This window comes from Apis laboriosa, unplaced genomic scaffold (assembly GCF_014066325.1).
Source record: "Apis laboriosa isolate Shangri-la unplaced genomic scaffold, ASM1406632v1 scaffold125_cov141, whole genome shotgun sequence".
Classification (NCBI taxonomy): Eukaryota; Metazoa; Arthropoda; class Insecta; order Hymenoptera; family Apidae; genus Apis; species Apis laboriosa.
In genome coordinates this window covers 251178-269698 of record NW_025221145.1, presented here as the reverse complement: position 1 = coordinate 269698, position 18521 = coordinate 251178, and the positions used below count along the sequence as shown (strand labels likewise).

The window sequence follows — 18521 nt, the reverse complement described above, 5'->3', positions numbered from 1 at the left end:
GTTTAATTCAACAGGATTAATGAATTCATTATGGCTACTTTTTTCTCTAATTAGAAAATCAATTTCAAAGTTGAATGTTCAATGTATGTCGATATAATTTCTTTTGCCAAAGAAAGGAAAAAAAGTCAAAATTGAATATTTTTATATGATCACAAGTAAAAAATGAAAAAAAGAAAGATCTGAAAATTAATTTAATAACTTAATTATTATTATCTATCCAAATACACAAACAACACAAAGCACAATTTACACAAAGCAAATCCTATCCATTCCAAAATATTGAAACATAAAGCAAAAATAAAACGAAATAAAAATTTGTTATGCTATGTACTTTTTTTTTTTTTGATATTATTTTATTTTCAAAACCTATTAAATTAGCCTCTTCTCATAAAATAAGGACGCGTTAATCATGTCAACATTATTATTTTCATAACAAATCGAAAGCGATGTTATAATGTGATGAATAAAAAGAAGTAATTAGAGCAATGAAATATTAATTTACTTAAAATAATTTCGAAAATCGATGTAATAAAAGTTTGATAAAATATATACGAAAAATATGATCTTCATCATAAAATATCAAAATTTTTCCTTCATATATTCTATTATAAAGTAGTTTGTAAATGTTCAAACTATTCGAAAATTTTAAACTTGTTTACGGATGCAAAATAGGGAAACGTGCAATCTATCTCAACGTCAATTATCACGAAAAACAAATAGAAAGAGAAATAGTGCTACTTCGTTTGTGTGATAGTGTCAAAAGCTCAATGAGATAACGCACATGGTCGCGTGTATATATAAATAAAAAAAAACATTGATCATGAGAGGATTATGAGATCTCGCAAAAATTTATGTAGCTTGAAACAATTTCTTATCGTGCAATTTTATTTGCATGGTGCTTTATTATTATTGCAAAATTATAAAGTATAAATAAAATGTCGTTATATTATTGTGTATGAATATCGTTATATTGTGTATGTATATATCTTTAATTGATGAAACTTTAAATATTGATATAATGAATTCAAAATGTCACTGTCATTAAATTAAGATCAAATCTGTTAAACTTTATCTAGTGAAAAGCGAATCGAACAATTTGCGACAATAATTTTTGTTTAAAAATGATGAATTAATAATGTGATATATATATCTGTCCGATAAATAAAAACGATACACTAACCTTGAACATATCCCAGCAGAAATAAACTGTAAAGAATCCAATTTCGTATCATCATTGTCTGCTGGCATTTGACACTTTATACACGATAGAATGCATTAACTTTCATCACTAACTGATCTCTGTTTCACAATCACATTCACACATTGGCATATAGTTAATTCTATTATTTTAATTCTATATATTCGTTACATTTGGAAATGGGAAACTGATTTTGATTGTATCGAATTATATTGAAAGGCAGAGAAACAATATGTGTTGAAACGATCCACATAGAGTACTAACACGAACCTTCCACAAGGACTTACGAAAGCAAACTAAACCACTGTTCGCTATCCACTGTTCGTATCTGCCGATCTCCCTACCTCCAACCCGCGCCCGCTGTTAGCGCCACATATCTGCACTTCATATATTCGAAGCTTCCTCACCATCACTAATCTTATTTGACATTTTTTTGGTCTTCTTTTCATTCGAAATCTCACTTGATACTTCCAACAATTCATTTGCATCGTCTTTCCCATTCATTTTTCAGGATCGTTCCACTTTTTTTTCTTTCTGCATTTTTTCTCTCTCGGTCTTTTTAATCGATCTTAGCAAGTTTCTTATATGTATTTATATGTTAATTTATTATGCTTTTTAAAATATCGCATTACGCAAATCCTTCTTTTTTGTTTTTTTCTCTCTTTTTTTTTTCTCTTTCTTCTTAAAATGGGTTTCAATTTAGTTTTTCATTTTACAAGCCATAAAAGGGTCAATCATTTTCCTTTCGAAATGGATTAATATACGCAAAACGATTGTTTGTATTCTATATGAAATTTTATATTAATAATAATTCCAATAATTTTTCATTTTCAAAAAAAAAAGTTTGGCACTCGAATGTGATATTTTATGATGTAACTATTAATGGGTTGATAGTAGACTGAATTGCATTTTCGAAATTATTTTTGAATATGCAATGATTTATGAAATTTTTTCTTGATCAACTGTTTTTATGGCAGAGGAATATTTTTAATTATTTAATCTTTTTTAGATTTTTTTATCTTTCGTATAATTTGATATTAAATATCAAGAATTAGAAGAAATGTTTGTTTTTATAATATTAATATTATATTATTATATCATATATATCTCTTTAAATCAAACAATTTTTATAAAACTTTTCTATAATTTCAATCATTAAATTCATATATATAAAAATTATAAAAATTAATATTTTAATTTTCGTGGAATGAATGTTATGAAAGAATATATCTGTTAAATTTTTATATTTTTTTTCTTTGTAAGTTATTCTTAATTATCGAATTTTTATCAAAATTAAGATTATAATAATTATAATATTAATGAAATCATTAAGAAATTTTTTATTTTTATTAAATATCTAACTTATAAATTTATTATATAATTTTTCATTAAAAAATTATTTACTTTAGTTTCATTTCTTAATTATAATATCATATCATCTGGTAAATGAAATTATAAATATTTTTAAAAATATTATTAAAAATATTTTTAAAATCTCAATTCTTGAAAATATTTAATAATCAAAATTTATGTAAATATTTGCATAATGTTATATCTATATTTTATAGTTTGAAAAGCATAAATTGAAAAGATTAATTAAAATATTAATTATATTTCTTTTTTAAATGAAATGTTTATGTTGTATATAAATTTTTTAAAAATTTATAATCAAATTTTTTAAATACAAATATATGGAAGCAGTCTATGTCTTCTTGAAATATAAAAAATTTTTGATTATTGATATAAATGCACCTAATATTTTTAAAATTTTATTCTGATTTCATCAACAAAGTAAATTATAAAAAATATTATATTTTGCAAATTTATAAAAATTAATTTCATTTAATAGGAAAAAATGGAATACGATTGAATTTAATGATTGAAATTATAGAAAAGTTTTATAAAAATTGTTTGATTTAAAGAGATATATATGATATAATAATATAATATTAATATTATAAAAACAAACATTTCTTCTAATTCTTATATTTTGTAAAATAAATTTAAAATATTGTTTTTTAAACAAAAAGAAAAACTTTATTAAAAATAAGAAGCATCCAGCATTAATTATATGGCAAATAAAAATGATTTCTTTGTTAAGATATATTTTTATTTAATTTATTTATATTTAATTTGGAAAATTTCGAGTGTTATATTTTAGTAAGAACAAATAATTTGATATTTGTAATAAAGTTTCTCAATCTTTGTAGGAAGATAATCTTTGTATAAAAAAATAACCAATAGAAAATTTGTTAAATTACTAATATTATAATAATGTATAAAATTTATATATAATAATGTATAATAAAATAGTATATTAATATTAAAATAATTTTAATTAAAAATATTCACCGCAAATTGCTTCTGTTGTGGAATTAAGAGGAAAACTCACAAAAAAAATTAGTATTGCTTCGCAAATATTAATATATCGATTTGAATTTAGGATGCGTTAATTGTTATTGAAGCGCAAAGAGATTTCCAAACTCAAAATTTTTTTAAATTAGAATTTGAAATTTATCTTAGAAAAATCAATCTCAGAAAAGCTAATCTTAACAGAAAAGCATCTTGGCAAAAATAAATAAATAATAAATAAATGAATAAATAAATAAAAAAAATCAATATGAAATATGTGAAAATGTAAAATTCAGAAATATTTACTATTTTATTTTATATTATAAATCCAACTGATTTTATATATTTCAACAAACATAATATTCTTTTTGTAGAAAATGATCAGTTATTGATAATGTATATTATGTAATTATACAATATTGAAATATTGTATAATGATTTAAAAAAAATAAAAAATTGATTTTTATCTCTATATTTTTTTTTATAAAAAAAATCGTTCATTAATATTATCCAATTTCTTTATATAACAATTTTTATAAAAAATATATTTTCTTATAATTTCAAATTTTTAATTATTTATTTATTTATTTCATTTTTTACCTTATAACTAATACTCCATTTCTTGAGTTGAATGAAATCCAAATATTTTCTATAATTTAATAATATTGATATATTATAATATTACAAAAATCATATAAAATCATTATAAAAATCATATTCTCAAAATAAGATTTAATACTATTAAATTTAATAATCTTAAAATAATTATAATTAATACATAAATTTTCAGAACAAAATAAAAAAAAATATGTGTCATTTATTCATATTTAATCATATTTCTTCCATTATTTTTTAATTAAATTTAATCAAAGGTTTTAAATTTTATTATTAAATGAAAAAAAATATTATACTTTTAATTGCAATTTTTATACAATTAATGTGAACAAACAAATATTTTCAAAATATTTTTGATTTTTATTATACAAACTCAATAAAAATTCAGAAAATTCATTGCTTATAAAATGTAAAACTTTTACTAAAAAAAAATGTAAGAGATGATTTTTCAAAAAAACACAAAAATAAAAAAAATATATTTTCAGTTTTTTAATTTTTAATATTTAAAAATTGATAAAAATATCTCTAAACATAAACCAATTTTTTATATAAATAGATATAAGATAGTTCAAACACAATAGAAAACATAATCTTTAAATTATAGTTTTTAATATTTTAAAAGTTTCTTTTCGACATATATATATTTCGACAAAATATATATTTTTAGATTTGAAAACCATTATGCATGTTTAAACCATTTCACATTCGTTCAGACATTGTCACTAAAAAAACAGAACATAAAAATCTTTCTTATTTTTAATTTTCGTCTTACTTTAAAAAATTATTCTTTAAATTTTTAGACAAATATAATAATAATAAATAAATAATCGAATAAATTATGGACTTATATTTTATTATATAAAAAAAATATATTAGAGAAAATAAATTTTTCTAATATAATATAAGAATTTATAATATAATATGTATAATATAATGTATTATTTCTGGTAAAAAGATTTTTTATTTAAATGAAATATATATAATTGTAATTCACAACAATAGTTGAATAATTAATCCGTCGTTATTTTGCTTTAAAAGAGAAATTATTATATGGATATGATATCTTGAATAAATAAATAAAGAGAACTGATGATGTTTTTTCATATTTTAAATCTTTATTAATTATCGTGGGAATTTTTATGAAAAATTTATATTCGTATATATATTTTTTTAATCCCGAAGAAATCATGATCTTTCCATTGCATAGTGGTTCGAATAATATGAGCTAATTAAATAAAATTATTTTTTTCTGGTTTTAAGCTCATATGATTTTAGAGATTTAATGAAATTTAATTTTTAAAAAACAGATAGTTTGTGAATTGTGTTCTGACTGCCGGACACGATTATCTATCATTGCTTGCTAAGAAGGTCTCATTGTGAACACATCGTAGTCTGATCGCCGAATATGATTATATGATTTTATTATATGATTAGTTTTCTTTTAACACTACATTGTGCTCTGATTGTCGGACAAGATGACCTGCTGCAAAATTGTGAGACTCTACTTTCTAATAGACATAGACATCGCACTCCGCACGAGTAACTTATGTATGTATAAGTTACTTATAAGTTATTCACTCATTCTTAAGAAGTATATCACTTGTTACATCTGTCGAAAGGCATTAGACAAGCATTCAACTATTAGCTTATGTCCATTAAACTATTACTATTGTTGCGGGCGCGAACAATATTTAATTGCAAAAGCATCGTAAACATTTGCAATTAACAAATGGATTCAAATTAAATTGGTTTTTTATTTTTTTCGATTATAAATTGCTTCTAAATCAGAATTAACTTAAAATTCATTTGTGGAAAATGAAATTTTAAAAATTTGAAAAATGAACATAAATTAAATTTTATGAACATAAATTCAAAAGAATTTTTTTTTAAATTATATTTATAAATTTCTTAATTAAATATTAAAATTATTAAATATTAAAAGTTGAAGATATTTATATTTTCCAAAAATATAATTATTCTTAATTATTTAATAATTAAAGCAAAGTACATATTATGTTGAATATACAACACTTAGTGTGAAAAAATTAAAAAAATTGATCATAAAATGTTTTGTAAAAAAATATTTTTAAATAAACCGGAAATTCTTGCCATAATTTTTCTTTCGAAAACATTTTAGTTCTTACGCTTTCGGAAGAAGAATAAGATTCAATGCTACATACTCGTTTCTCGATATTCCTTTGCATTTAATATTAATTTAAATGTTGTAATTTTAATGTAATTTAATTAAATTCAATATTCAATTCAATATTCAATTCGATTCTTTACATATCACACGTACATTCGAGCAATATTTCCTTTGATGGAAGAAAGCTTTTAATTGTTTACATAACGTGAACAAAGCGAGAATATGGAATTTAAAACATGATTCATTCACCAGGAAATCACGATTTTCTTCATACATCAAGTTCATGTTTTCAAGATGCAACCATGTCTGTGAATTTTTAAACTGCTTATATTTGCATGTGTCATTACATGTGTCAATATAATCTGATAAGTATCATTAATATTAATATGCTACTTTTCCATATATATATATATATATATATATATATATATATATATATAGATAACTAAATATCTCTTATGTAGATTACAAAAAATACTACGCGCTACGCCATTGGAAAGAAGATTCTATTTTCTTATTGATGACGAGAAATGGATTTTTATGTAAAATTTTTTCTTTTTTTTTCTTCTCTATCGATATGTTATTTGATTATGAAATTATTTAACATGTTGACTTTAAATGTTTATATATATATATAAATTTAAATTAAAATAATATATTATATACAATAATAGTTTATAAATAATATATAACTTATTAATAAAAAAGCGGAAAAGTGCTATAATCATTCTTGATCCAAAGTCAGTTGTAATATAATTTTAATGTTAAAAAATTAAGATGTTTATTTAATCAAATTTTAATAACAATATAATAATATAAAAAAATAATCTTATTTATCTATGAAAAAAATTATTAAACTTTTATAAATTAAAAATTATTTTATATTATAATGATAAACATATTTTTAATGCAATTATATTTTTATTTATTATATATTTAAACTTGAAGTTTTTCAATTAATTATAATATTATAATTTCAATACGACTTCGGCTATGTTTTTAAATTTAAATTATAAATTTTGTCAAACGAGACGCTTAAATTTATTAAATAATAATATCAGTTTAAAGAAAACTAGATTAAAGTTAGAAAAATAATTGTGAACAAATAATTATAAATAATGCAAATCTTTTATTCTCGAATCTGATTTTATATTATTTTAAATTTCAAAAAATTCTAAAATAATTATCTAATGACAAATATATTCTTCAATAAAAATAAAAACTTATTTTAGAAAAATTCAGTGAACAATGGAGTTTTTTCTAAATAATGCAAAATTGTGCAATTTTTTATATATTATAGAACTTTTTATTTGATCTTGAATTTCAAAAATAAAATTTTTCATAGATCTCCATCGATCCAAAATCTAAAAATTACTATAATGTGTTCATTACGAAGCATTAATTAAATCTATTTTTTTTTTTATTTTTAATATTCATATCCTAAGAAATATTTTTTAATTGAAAAAGTTGTTCTTTTTCAAGATGAAATATGATAATAACTAATAAGATCGGAGTCAATCTCATTATTTGCAACATTTTTTCGGACTAGTTAATAGTTATAGAAAGATATGATGATAATTAGGAATTGATTAAATTTTAGCGTTAATAAAACAGTTATGTAAATAAAAAAAATTGAAAACGAAATTGCTATTTATAAAAAAAAATAATTATTTTGAAATAATTATATGAATTAAATATTTAATAGATTTAATTAATCTTCCATATTTATTTTCAAAACTATGTTCAAAAGTATTATCTATAAAAATTAGTATGCAAAAAAAAAATGATTATTTTTTGAAATATTTTCAATAAAAATATTAGTTTAATCCTGTTAGTTAATCCTGAAGCTGAATAGTATATAAAAATAGAATTTATTTATTATAAAATTCTATTCTAAAACAAGAACAAAATTATATGTTAATGAAGCTTTACGTTTATCACTAAACACGTTTTAAAATTGTTCGTTCGAGGTTATATATTATATTATATATATAGTTCAAGAATTCATTTGTGTTCTAATAGTTCAACAGATCGAATTATTCTAATAATTCAAAGATTAAATAATTCGATGGTTTTTAAAATTCTATGATAAATTCAAAAAATTCTGAGATATAAACTTCTAATGAATTCTCAAAGAGAATTTCAAAGAATTCGGATATTCAAAAAGTTTTAAAACCAAAACATTCTCTAAAATTCTCTTTATTTACTTTATTATTTACTTTTTTACTTATTTACTTTTCGCGAGATCTTCGATAGGGTATAAGAGACGAATAACAATAGACCAGCCCCTGATAAAACTCTCATCAACCCAAAAAAAAATTTTCAAAACTAAACTGATATGTGATCCATAAAATTATTTCTAGGAAACTGATAACGAGTATCCGCGTTAACTTTTCTCAAGATAATATCGTTGAAATTGACATGGTTAGAGAATGTCTCAAATCCTGTCCAACATCATGTTAATTTCAATCATGTCATGAAATGTTTCTAACAAATTTCAAGGATTCTCTAACTTCTTCTCTTAAAAACATTGTCCTCGCAATCATTCTGTACCATTTATTCAATATTTCAACAAAAAATATACATTTTATATTATCGTTAAATGTTAAAAATAAAACAAAAGAAAAAGGAAATGAAACATTAGATTAATAAAAAAATGAAGTTTTAGCAATATTTTATCTCAGTCATGATTTTCATTCATATAATCGTATTAACAATAATCTTAATTCTGTATATCAAATTAATAATTTAAAAATGAATAATTACAACTGGTTATTTGATCAAGTGAATTAGCCGAATTTTTGCCAATTGCTTCTATGACATATAAAGTATAAATTTATCAATCGAAGACAGAATCTTTTTAAAATGTAGTAATCAATCAATTCGATATTTAAAATTCAATGAATGATGGAGTAAAGAGAAAAAAATGAACTAACTTTTATTGAATTTCGATATTAAAATTCGAGACACAATTAAGAAAACGAAAAAAATGATTTGAATGTTTCAAATCTACATGTTTTTTACCGATCTATTATTAATAATTAATGTTTGATTGGTGAAAAGGAAAGAAAAAAAAAGAATCTATTATATTGAATCAAAAAATATTTCTAAACTATGATTTTTTCATTTTTGATATAATAATAAATCAATAAATTTTTTATTTTTATTATATATATACTTCATTATAAAATCATACATAAAATGCTGTTACAATATTTTATATCTTCAAAATAAAAATATAAAAAAAATTATTAAATTATTATATTATTATAAATTATTAAATTATTATAAATTATTAACAAAATATAATTTTTAATATCTTAGATTCTTTGAAATGTGTCATAGAAATAGGAACATATCAAAAGCAATATTTAATTTTTATAAAAAAAATATTTTAGTTATTTTAATATAAAGTTTTAAAATGTCCAAATATTTTTGTGACGAAAGTAGTTGTGTTTTTATTTAATTTTTAATATTATTTTAATATATCAAGTTATTAAATAAGTTGCTCATATTTGTAAAATATATAAATAAATGCTAATATATAAATAAATGCTAAATATATAAATAAATATATAAATAAATCGAAAAAATCAAATTTGAATTTTTTCTATAATTTCTATAATAAAGATGTAGATAATAAAATATAAATAGTGTTTAAAATATAAGTTAGTTATTCATAAATATTTTTGTAAATAATTGTATATGCCAGGCAAATTTTCGAAATCCTGCCCAAATTCAAAAAAAAAAATTTCAGAATTCGATTCATTATTTCGAATACACATTTTTATCTGTACTTATTTTTAATCTATATTTTTCTTTTGTTGTTCTTCTAATGTTCTATCATATATAATATATATGATATCATATGTTATATATGACATATCATATATGTTATATATTATATATATAACATTTATATATTGCTAAGAACTCGTAAAATAACAATAACTGTTTTTATAGCTAGCAGGCTTGTGTTGAACCTGAACAAAAAATGATGTTTGCTAGAAGACTATTTTTGAGGGTCGATATATGTGATTGCATATTTTTGCCATTTCGAGCTGATTGAACCGATCTTAGCAACACTTCTAAACACAGCTGAATCAACGACGGTGGCATTAATCTGATTCGAAGAGTCTTGTGAGAGGAATGCGCTAACATGCTTCCGTTTATCTTGGAATTTTTGTATGCAGATCACCGAAGAATTTTTCTCGAATTTAGGGGTGTTGCAAGTCAGACATTGACTATTGATTATTGGTGTGCCCCAGCATAAAATTGTGAATCTCCCAATTGAACTAGAAAAAGATTTTTTCTATGTTGGACACAATATCTATCGTTACAAATAGAGTCTTATAGTGATCACCTCGTTCGACTGCCGGATACGACAATTGAATAATTTGTGAACATATTGTACTCTGATCGTCGGACAGGATTATCTGCTGCGATATTATGAGAGACACCTCTCTTTACATGCCCTCTAATAGACAAGATAAAAAATATACTCATTACGATTAGTCGAAAGGTATTCATTAGCTTATTCATTAGCAGTCATTAGCTTATATTCACAAAAACAATATAATATTACTATTGCGGACGCAAACATTAATAAATAAATATTAACCCATATTTTTGTATATCAGTTTTATATTTTTTGTTTGTTTCAGCCTAAAATCGATTCTATAAAGATTTTCTAGAAATATATTAATATCCTGTATATATCCGCAATTATTATATAATAATATGTAATAAATATTTTCATAAAAATATTTAATAATTTTGATTAAAGTTTTCTAGTAATTGTTTAAAACAAACAAAAATTCTAACAAAAATTCTATGAAAATATTATTTTACTTTTTCAAAAAAAAACAAAAACAGATATTTTTATTAAAAATCTTTCAATATTTTTAAATTAATATTTTAATAAATATAAATTTTACTTGCTAAAAAATAATCATCATTATGAAAAATAATCAATTCAATTAATATATTTCATATCATCAATAAGAAATATTTTGCAAAATTTTTTAAAATTATGTAAAAATATAATATACATATCGCAATATACATCGCATATCTCAATATCGCAAATATTCATTCTTCTTCAAAATGTCTTTATAAAAAAATTTCATAAAAGTATCATTCAAATTTTAGTATCTTTCCTATATTTTTTCCTAAATATTCCAACATTCTTGGTTGCATACCGATATCAAAACTCATAGAACTTCATTAGAAAGACATATTGTTGTTGATAAAAATAATAATAAAAAATGATTATTCGGAATCGAAATATGTATAATTAAAAGACAATTGATAATAAAAATATTTATTCATACATTGAAATTGCAGAATGTTACTTTGAGTATTATCTTTAGAAGTAGATAAATAGTTATAATAAAAAAGATTTAAAAATAAAATCATATCAAAAATATATATTTTATATGGTTATATATATATAAGTATATATTTTCTATATGTATATAAGAAATTTAATTTTTAAAAACTTTATCATTTATTATTTTTTTAATATTATTTTTAACATTTAATCATTAGATTTCAAAAATTATTTTGAATTCATTATGAAATTTTAGAAAAATATTTAGAAATTTCAACAAAATCTCTTGAGCTTCTTTTTAATTTTCCCAAATATTATATATAAATAAAAAAAAAAAAAAGTAGAATAATAGAAAGATTATAAATTTCTTAAAACTATGTATCTAAAATTATATATCTAAAAAGTAAACATATGAAAATCAAATTTGTTTAGCTCAAATATATTTAAAACATAAAGAGTATTTACAAATAATATTTTCAAATAAATCTAACAAAATAAATAAATAAATAAATTTTAATAAGAATTTCATTGTAATGCATTTTTTTTACAAAAGAATTGTTAATTAATAAAGCATGATAATATTTACCAGCTAAATATTTTTTTTAATAATCACTAAATTGAAATAATAAAATCATTAATTGTTATTTAAATAATTTTATAAGAAAAGAGAATAAATTGAGAAAAAAGATGATACAAAAGCCTAAAACTATCTTGAATGAATTCAACATTGAAAATCAATGATAAAATTAAATAATTTATAGATATTTCGCATAATAATATTTTCTTTTTTTTTTTTTCCTTTTTTAATATATTTTCTATGTTTGAAATTGATATTTTAAATCGAAATTTATGAAAATTATTTGCATCGTTTTCTCTAGTTTTGATTTATTTTACATTCTCAAATAAATGTATAATATAATATAATATTTTAATATAATATATATTTTAATATTTTATATACATGTCTTTTTTATTTCTAGTTTTTTAAATGAAACGATTTTTTATTATTTCTTATTTAACAAAAAATAAAATTATGCAAATATTTCATCATTTATTTGAAAATTTCATTTTCAATCTTTGTACTTTTTATTAAAATGTTTTATTAAACATGACAATTAAACAATTTTGAAAATAATCATTATAAGTTTTTCAGAATTTTTTTTTAATTTGCAGATAAATTATTTTACATATATATATTTTTAAATTTTTTTCTAATAATTTGTTTCTAATAATTCTTTCGAATCGATGAATGAATATTAATTCAAAATGATTATATGTAAAATAAAATATAATAATGATTTAATTGTATATTTTATGAAATATTTGAATCTGTTTTTAGAATTATATTTAAAAAATATTTGATTATATTTAAAAATATTAACACAGTATAGTAACACATAACATAAATTTCTCTATAAAAATATTTTTTAAAATTTTCTTTTATAATATATATTACGATAATCATAAAATATAAAATTATATTGTTATTTAAGAAAAGTTGATAAAAGTAAAATCACTTACCGATCAATTTGCGTAGTTATTTTAATTATCTTTAAGTTTGACAAATGAAGATTTTTAGAATCATAATATTACATTTTGATTCCATTCTGGAAATAAAGAAAAGTTTACTAAAAAATTAATGAAAAGAAATAATTCCATAAAATTGCTAATGTTATCTACCATATCGGAATATAAGCGATAAGATACATTTTCTGGTGATAATAAATTATGATTTTAAATATTAAATATACACACACACAATATTAAATATAATAACTTTTGTCACACTCTCATGGCATGGACTTACTATCAACATATAATTTTGTTATGGCAATACAAAATCAATGACAAAAAATATGATATTTACTGTCATATAAAAACATTTATTAATATATACGGAATAAACAATATAATACTTGCATGATATTATTTTTTTTTAATTGGCTTTTTTGTTTATATATTATTTTTAAATCAAAAAATCAAATTTTGAAAATCAAGAGCTTCATCAATAGTTCTGATAATTCTGATCTGATAATTCTAGTAGTCTTCTGTAGCATAACATTGTCGAATGAATAATATATTGAATGCATATTTAATTCGAATTACATAATTGATCCAAAAATGTAACTTTGAAGCTTTTACTCCTATTTCTAATTTTTGATTATATTACTGATATATTACTGATTATAATAAATTGACACAAACAGAGCAACTAGTGAAAAAAATCAAAAATATAAAAATTTCATTTTAAGATTATTAACTAAATTTATCAATAAAGTTATGATTGATAATTCCTGATCTAATTCGGAGGTAGAACTATAAAGAAATGTTGATAACTACTTATGAAAAATACGATAAGAAATGAAAAATCATATTAGTAGAATTAAAACAACGTACAAATACTTTAACATCGGGATATTGATATTTATATATATATATATATATATATTATTATTATTATTATTATATATTATATATTATATATTATTATTATATATATTATGTGTGTGTGTATGTGTGTGATTAAATATAGAAAAAATTTATCCTAAATTCAAATTCCAATGATAGTACTTAATTTATTATGTAAATATCTTCTGAAAATTAAATCATAATTTTTATGTCAATGAAGATATTTATCTTCATTTTGATAAATAGCTTTCGAATTCAAATAATAATAATTTTACACAATACAAGTAATAATTTTATATAAATGTTTTAAATAAGAATCATTTGTAATATCATAATAAAAGTTTTATAAAAATATTAACCTTTAATAAAAGTTAACAAGAAAAAAAATTGCAAAGATGATTATTAAAACTTCAATTTTGAATCGTTAATGAAATATATATTTAATTAGGTAATAAAAAATTATGATAAAATAAAATTATAGAATAGGAGAAAATCTTAATTACTTTAATATATCAAAAAACTATATTTCATGAAATATATATTGTACTTTTTTAAATCAACATTTTGAAAAAGATAAAGTAATGTGAATATAAATATTTTTTTCATATAGAAATTTTAATTTTTGTTTAAAAATAAACGTAATATTCAAGATTTCTAAAAAATAGATTTTTAAGCATAATTTGAACAATCATATATTAAATTAATAATTTTTTTACAACAAAAAGTTAAAAAAAGTTAAAAATTATTATATTTGAAAGCAAAATATTTATTATTATATCAATTATTATTATTATTATTATTATCATTATTATTATTATTATTATTATTCAAGATATAAAATTAAATATTCAAAGATTTAGTTTTAAGAGATTAAAATCCTCTTGAATGTTTTATTGCAGATACAAGTCAAAATGTGAAGATTAAATTGAATTATTAAGCATATTCTTTTAAACGTTTTATTATCGCCAGACTTTCATAAATTATTATATAGTTAATGTTATTTAGTTTCAATATTAGTTTGTAAATATAGTATTTTATTATATTTTCTTATTTATCATTCTCTTTATATTCTCTTTATTTATGTATTCATATATAATATATATACATATATTGAATTTTTTTTATATTTTTTATACTCTTACACGATATTTTATAGACATTAATCGATTGAAATGTTATAGATGTATATGAATTATACAAAATTTCTTTTTACAATAAAATAATATCTTATTTATATATATTTATATATTTAATATTTATTTATATATAAATCAAGTAAATTTAAAAAGTTATAATATATGATATATATATGATAGTAAATAAAGAATATATTTAATATTTCTATATAAAATTTCATAAAAAATAGAATTTTATTGAAATCAGAATGTATAGTATTTCAAAAAATATATTATTGAAAAAAACATAAAGTATTGATTTATGAGACAAGAAAAATGTCGATTCTGTAAATTAATTTTAATTTCCAGATCATTTTCACAAAATTGCAACAAAAAAAAACGATTCAATAGAAAAAAGCGAAAGCGTGAATAAACAGAAAATTAAAAAATTGAAAAATCAGTAAAGAGCAATGTTAAATAAGTCTTGATACAAGGATCTTTCTTTTATAATTTCAAACAAAATCAGAAATGAATGAAAAAAAAGAAATGCAGAAAAGATTGGAAAAAAAAACGTAACGAATTCATTGGAAGATAAAAAAAAAAAGAAAAGAAGAAAGAAAAAGGTCAATGGAAAAAAAGAATGAAAAACAGAAGAAACAAAAAATGAAAAATAAAATAGAAATCCTTTCAATAACGGTTTTCGTGCTTTATGCGAGAGCGTTCCTCATAAAAAGATTGTTATTTAGGCCAACTACGCAGAATAAATATCATAGACGATATTTTCATGAATATTTTCATGATATTTTCATAAATATCAAGTGCATTTTTTTCGTTCTTCATTCTAATATCACTTTTTTTTTCTTTGTCAGTGCCTTTTTCTTTTTTTTCTTTTTGTCAATGCCTTTTTTTTTTGTTACTAATCTTTTTACTTCTTCATTTCCATTTTTTCTATCTTTTGTAATCCCTATCCTCTTCTTCTCTTTCTTTTCTTTTTTTTATATCTTGCTAGTATTCGACTTTTTTTTCTAATCATTAGCAATAAGATATGCTTTCTTCACCTTTCAAATTTCTCACACATAAGTACTTGCACATGATATTAAAAGTTTTTATTTTAAAATTCTACTTAGTTGCTATTTAAATAAACATTTTTAAATAATATTTCTCGAATGAAATGAGTAAAAAATATATTTTTAATTGTATGTCAATCTTTTGCGTTTGTATTTTAAAATGAGCATAATGAGCTTTTTCGATTTATTCTTTTCTATTTATTTCTTTTTTACACTTCTGTTCATATTTTTATCATAATTATTTATCGAATCATTATTTAAATAAACATTATTTTTCTAACAAATAAGTGTTTTTATTATTGGCTCCACAAGCTCCTTTCTTACGTTTTCATTTCTTTTCTTCTATTTTTTTTTTTTTTTAAATAAAAATGTGCTGGTCAAAATTATATTGTCATAAAGTCATACAATATTAGTCATATTGTCCTACTCGTTACTTTTATTCTGATTTTACTTTTATTTCTGATTTTTTTTTAATTAGCATTATAAAAATATTTTTATCTGCGAAGTTTCAATGTTATTTTATTGTTTGTAATTTGTACAATCAATCATGAATAGAGTTCTAATATTATTTCTGATTTTTTCCGAAGAAAAGAAAAAACATTTGATTTTTTTAAATTCATGGATTATTTAAAATATTTATCTCGAAATATTTTTGATTGTTTATTAAAATCGAAGCTCTTTTAACATCACGCACATTGAACATTAGTAATCATTCTAATCAATACATTAGTAATCACTCTAATCAATAATTTTTATACTTGATGTTTCTTTATTTTTTCTTCCATTTTTTTTTCACTTTTCTTCTATTTTTTCTTTGCATTCAATATAGAATTCAAACTTTTTTATCGCATTAAATTTAAGATATTTGTCTTAAATTTTTTTTAAACGTTGTGAATAAAAGATAAATAAAAATTTTACTAGAATATAATGGAAATTCGAATAACAGATTAAAGAAAATAAATCGATTTGAAAATTTAATGAGGAAAAATTAAGTTTAAAAATTTTTTTAATAAACAATCAAACAAAGCGAAATTATAACTATTTATATTTGTATTATCAATGAGTGAAGAAATGTTAGAAATTACTATTTGTTATTATTAAATACATAAAGTTATCAATTGTTGGTTTATGCTATTCAGTAATTTATTCTCGATAACCATTTCACTCAGATCAAAAGTCTGATCATTCTTAATTAAATTAAACATTTGAATTGTTAAATACCAAATGATCACGATATCAGAGAACAGAAAAAAAAAACAGTTTGCAGATAATATAAAAACATTTGACATTTACATATAGCAATTATTGTTATTTTAGCGAGCTTATTCTTTTAATAGAATACTTCGAATAAAACCAATATCATAATAAATCTTGAATTTAATTAAAATTTAAAAGTGAATTATTATTTTTGCATTTTGATAAAGCTTTTTATTAATATTCATAAATATCCAAATCTAAAATTTTATAGATAGGATTTTCCTTTCTTTATTATTTCAGTTTTTTCAGAATTTTACTTGTTTAAATTTTGAATAACTTATTAATTAAAATTAGTAATTGTAAAAATTATTAATCATTTCAGCGTTAAATGACATAAATGGAATTTTTATAAATAATTTACTCTTTGATTTATATATTTCAGAATTTTTTTTTTGCATTTTGATAAAGATTTTTTAAATATATTCCAGCAACTGCTTCTTTAATTAATAATGAGCAATTAATTATTTTTCTATAAATTTTATAAAATATGATATATATTTTTCTTCTATTTATTTTAATAATATTTTTCTTTTCATTTGCTGCCCTGCTGTTTCTTCAAACACATAAAAATATCAAATATTTATTGTTTTTATTGAGAGAAATTGTTTTTCGAACATTCTTGTCATGGGCAACATTCATTCTCAGGTTCTCAGATTCTCCGCGATTGTCCGGATAATCAATTTATTTGTTTTTTTTTGTTGATAAATTTCTATTTTTCAATTATTTTCATTAGTGCATAATTATATTATTATATTATTGAAAACTATTTTTCATAATTTAAATATGAGAACTATTATCATAAATAATTATTAAATGCTAATTTATATCAAAATATAATTATATAATAATAATGTACTAAATTCAAGTGGAACATATCAAAAAGTATGCAAACTTTTGAAAATTGCATATATGAAATAATTTAATTATATTTATACTTAATTTTAATCGATTCTATTTAAATAAAAAAATAAAACTTTAAAATTATAATCAATTATAAATTTTTAAAATAATATTTTTTATATATATATTT

General features: G+C 19.7%; 1 protein-coding gene across 1 annotated transcript in view; it reads right to left on the bottom strand.

Moving 5' to 3' along the window:
• LOC122720310 overlaps positions 1 to 1436 on the bottom strand; it is a 348706-nt gene extending 347270 nt beyond the window's left edge. Inside the window, 1 exon segment of the mRNA XM_043946929.1 lies at positions 1181 to 1436. Coding sequence (XP_043802864.1) covers positions 1181 to 1235 — 55 coding nt within the window. The 5' untranslated portion in view covers positions 1236 to 1436.
• Positions 1437 to 18521: the final 17085 nt, after the last annotated feature.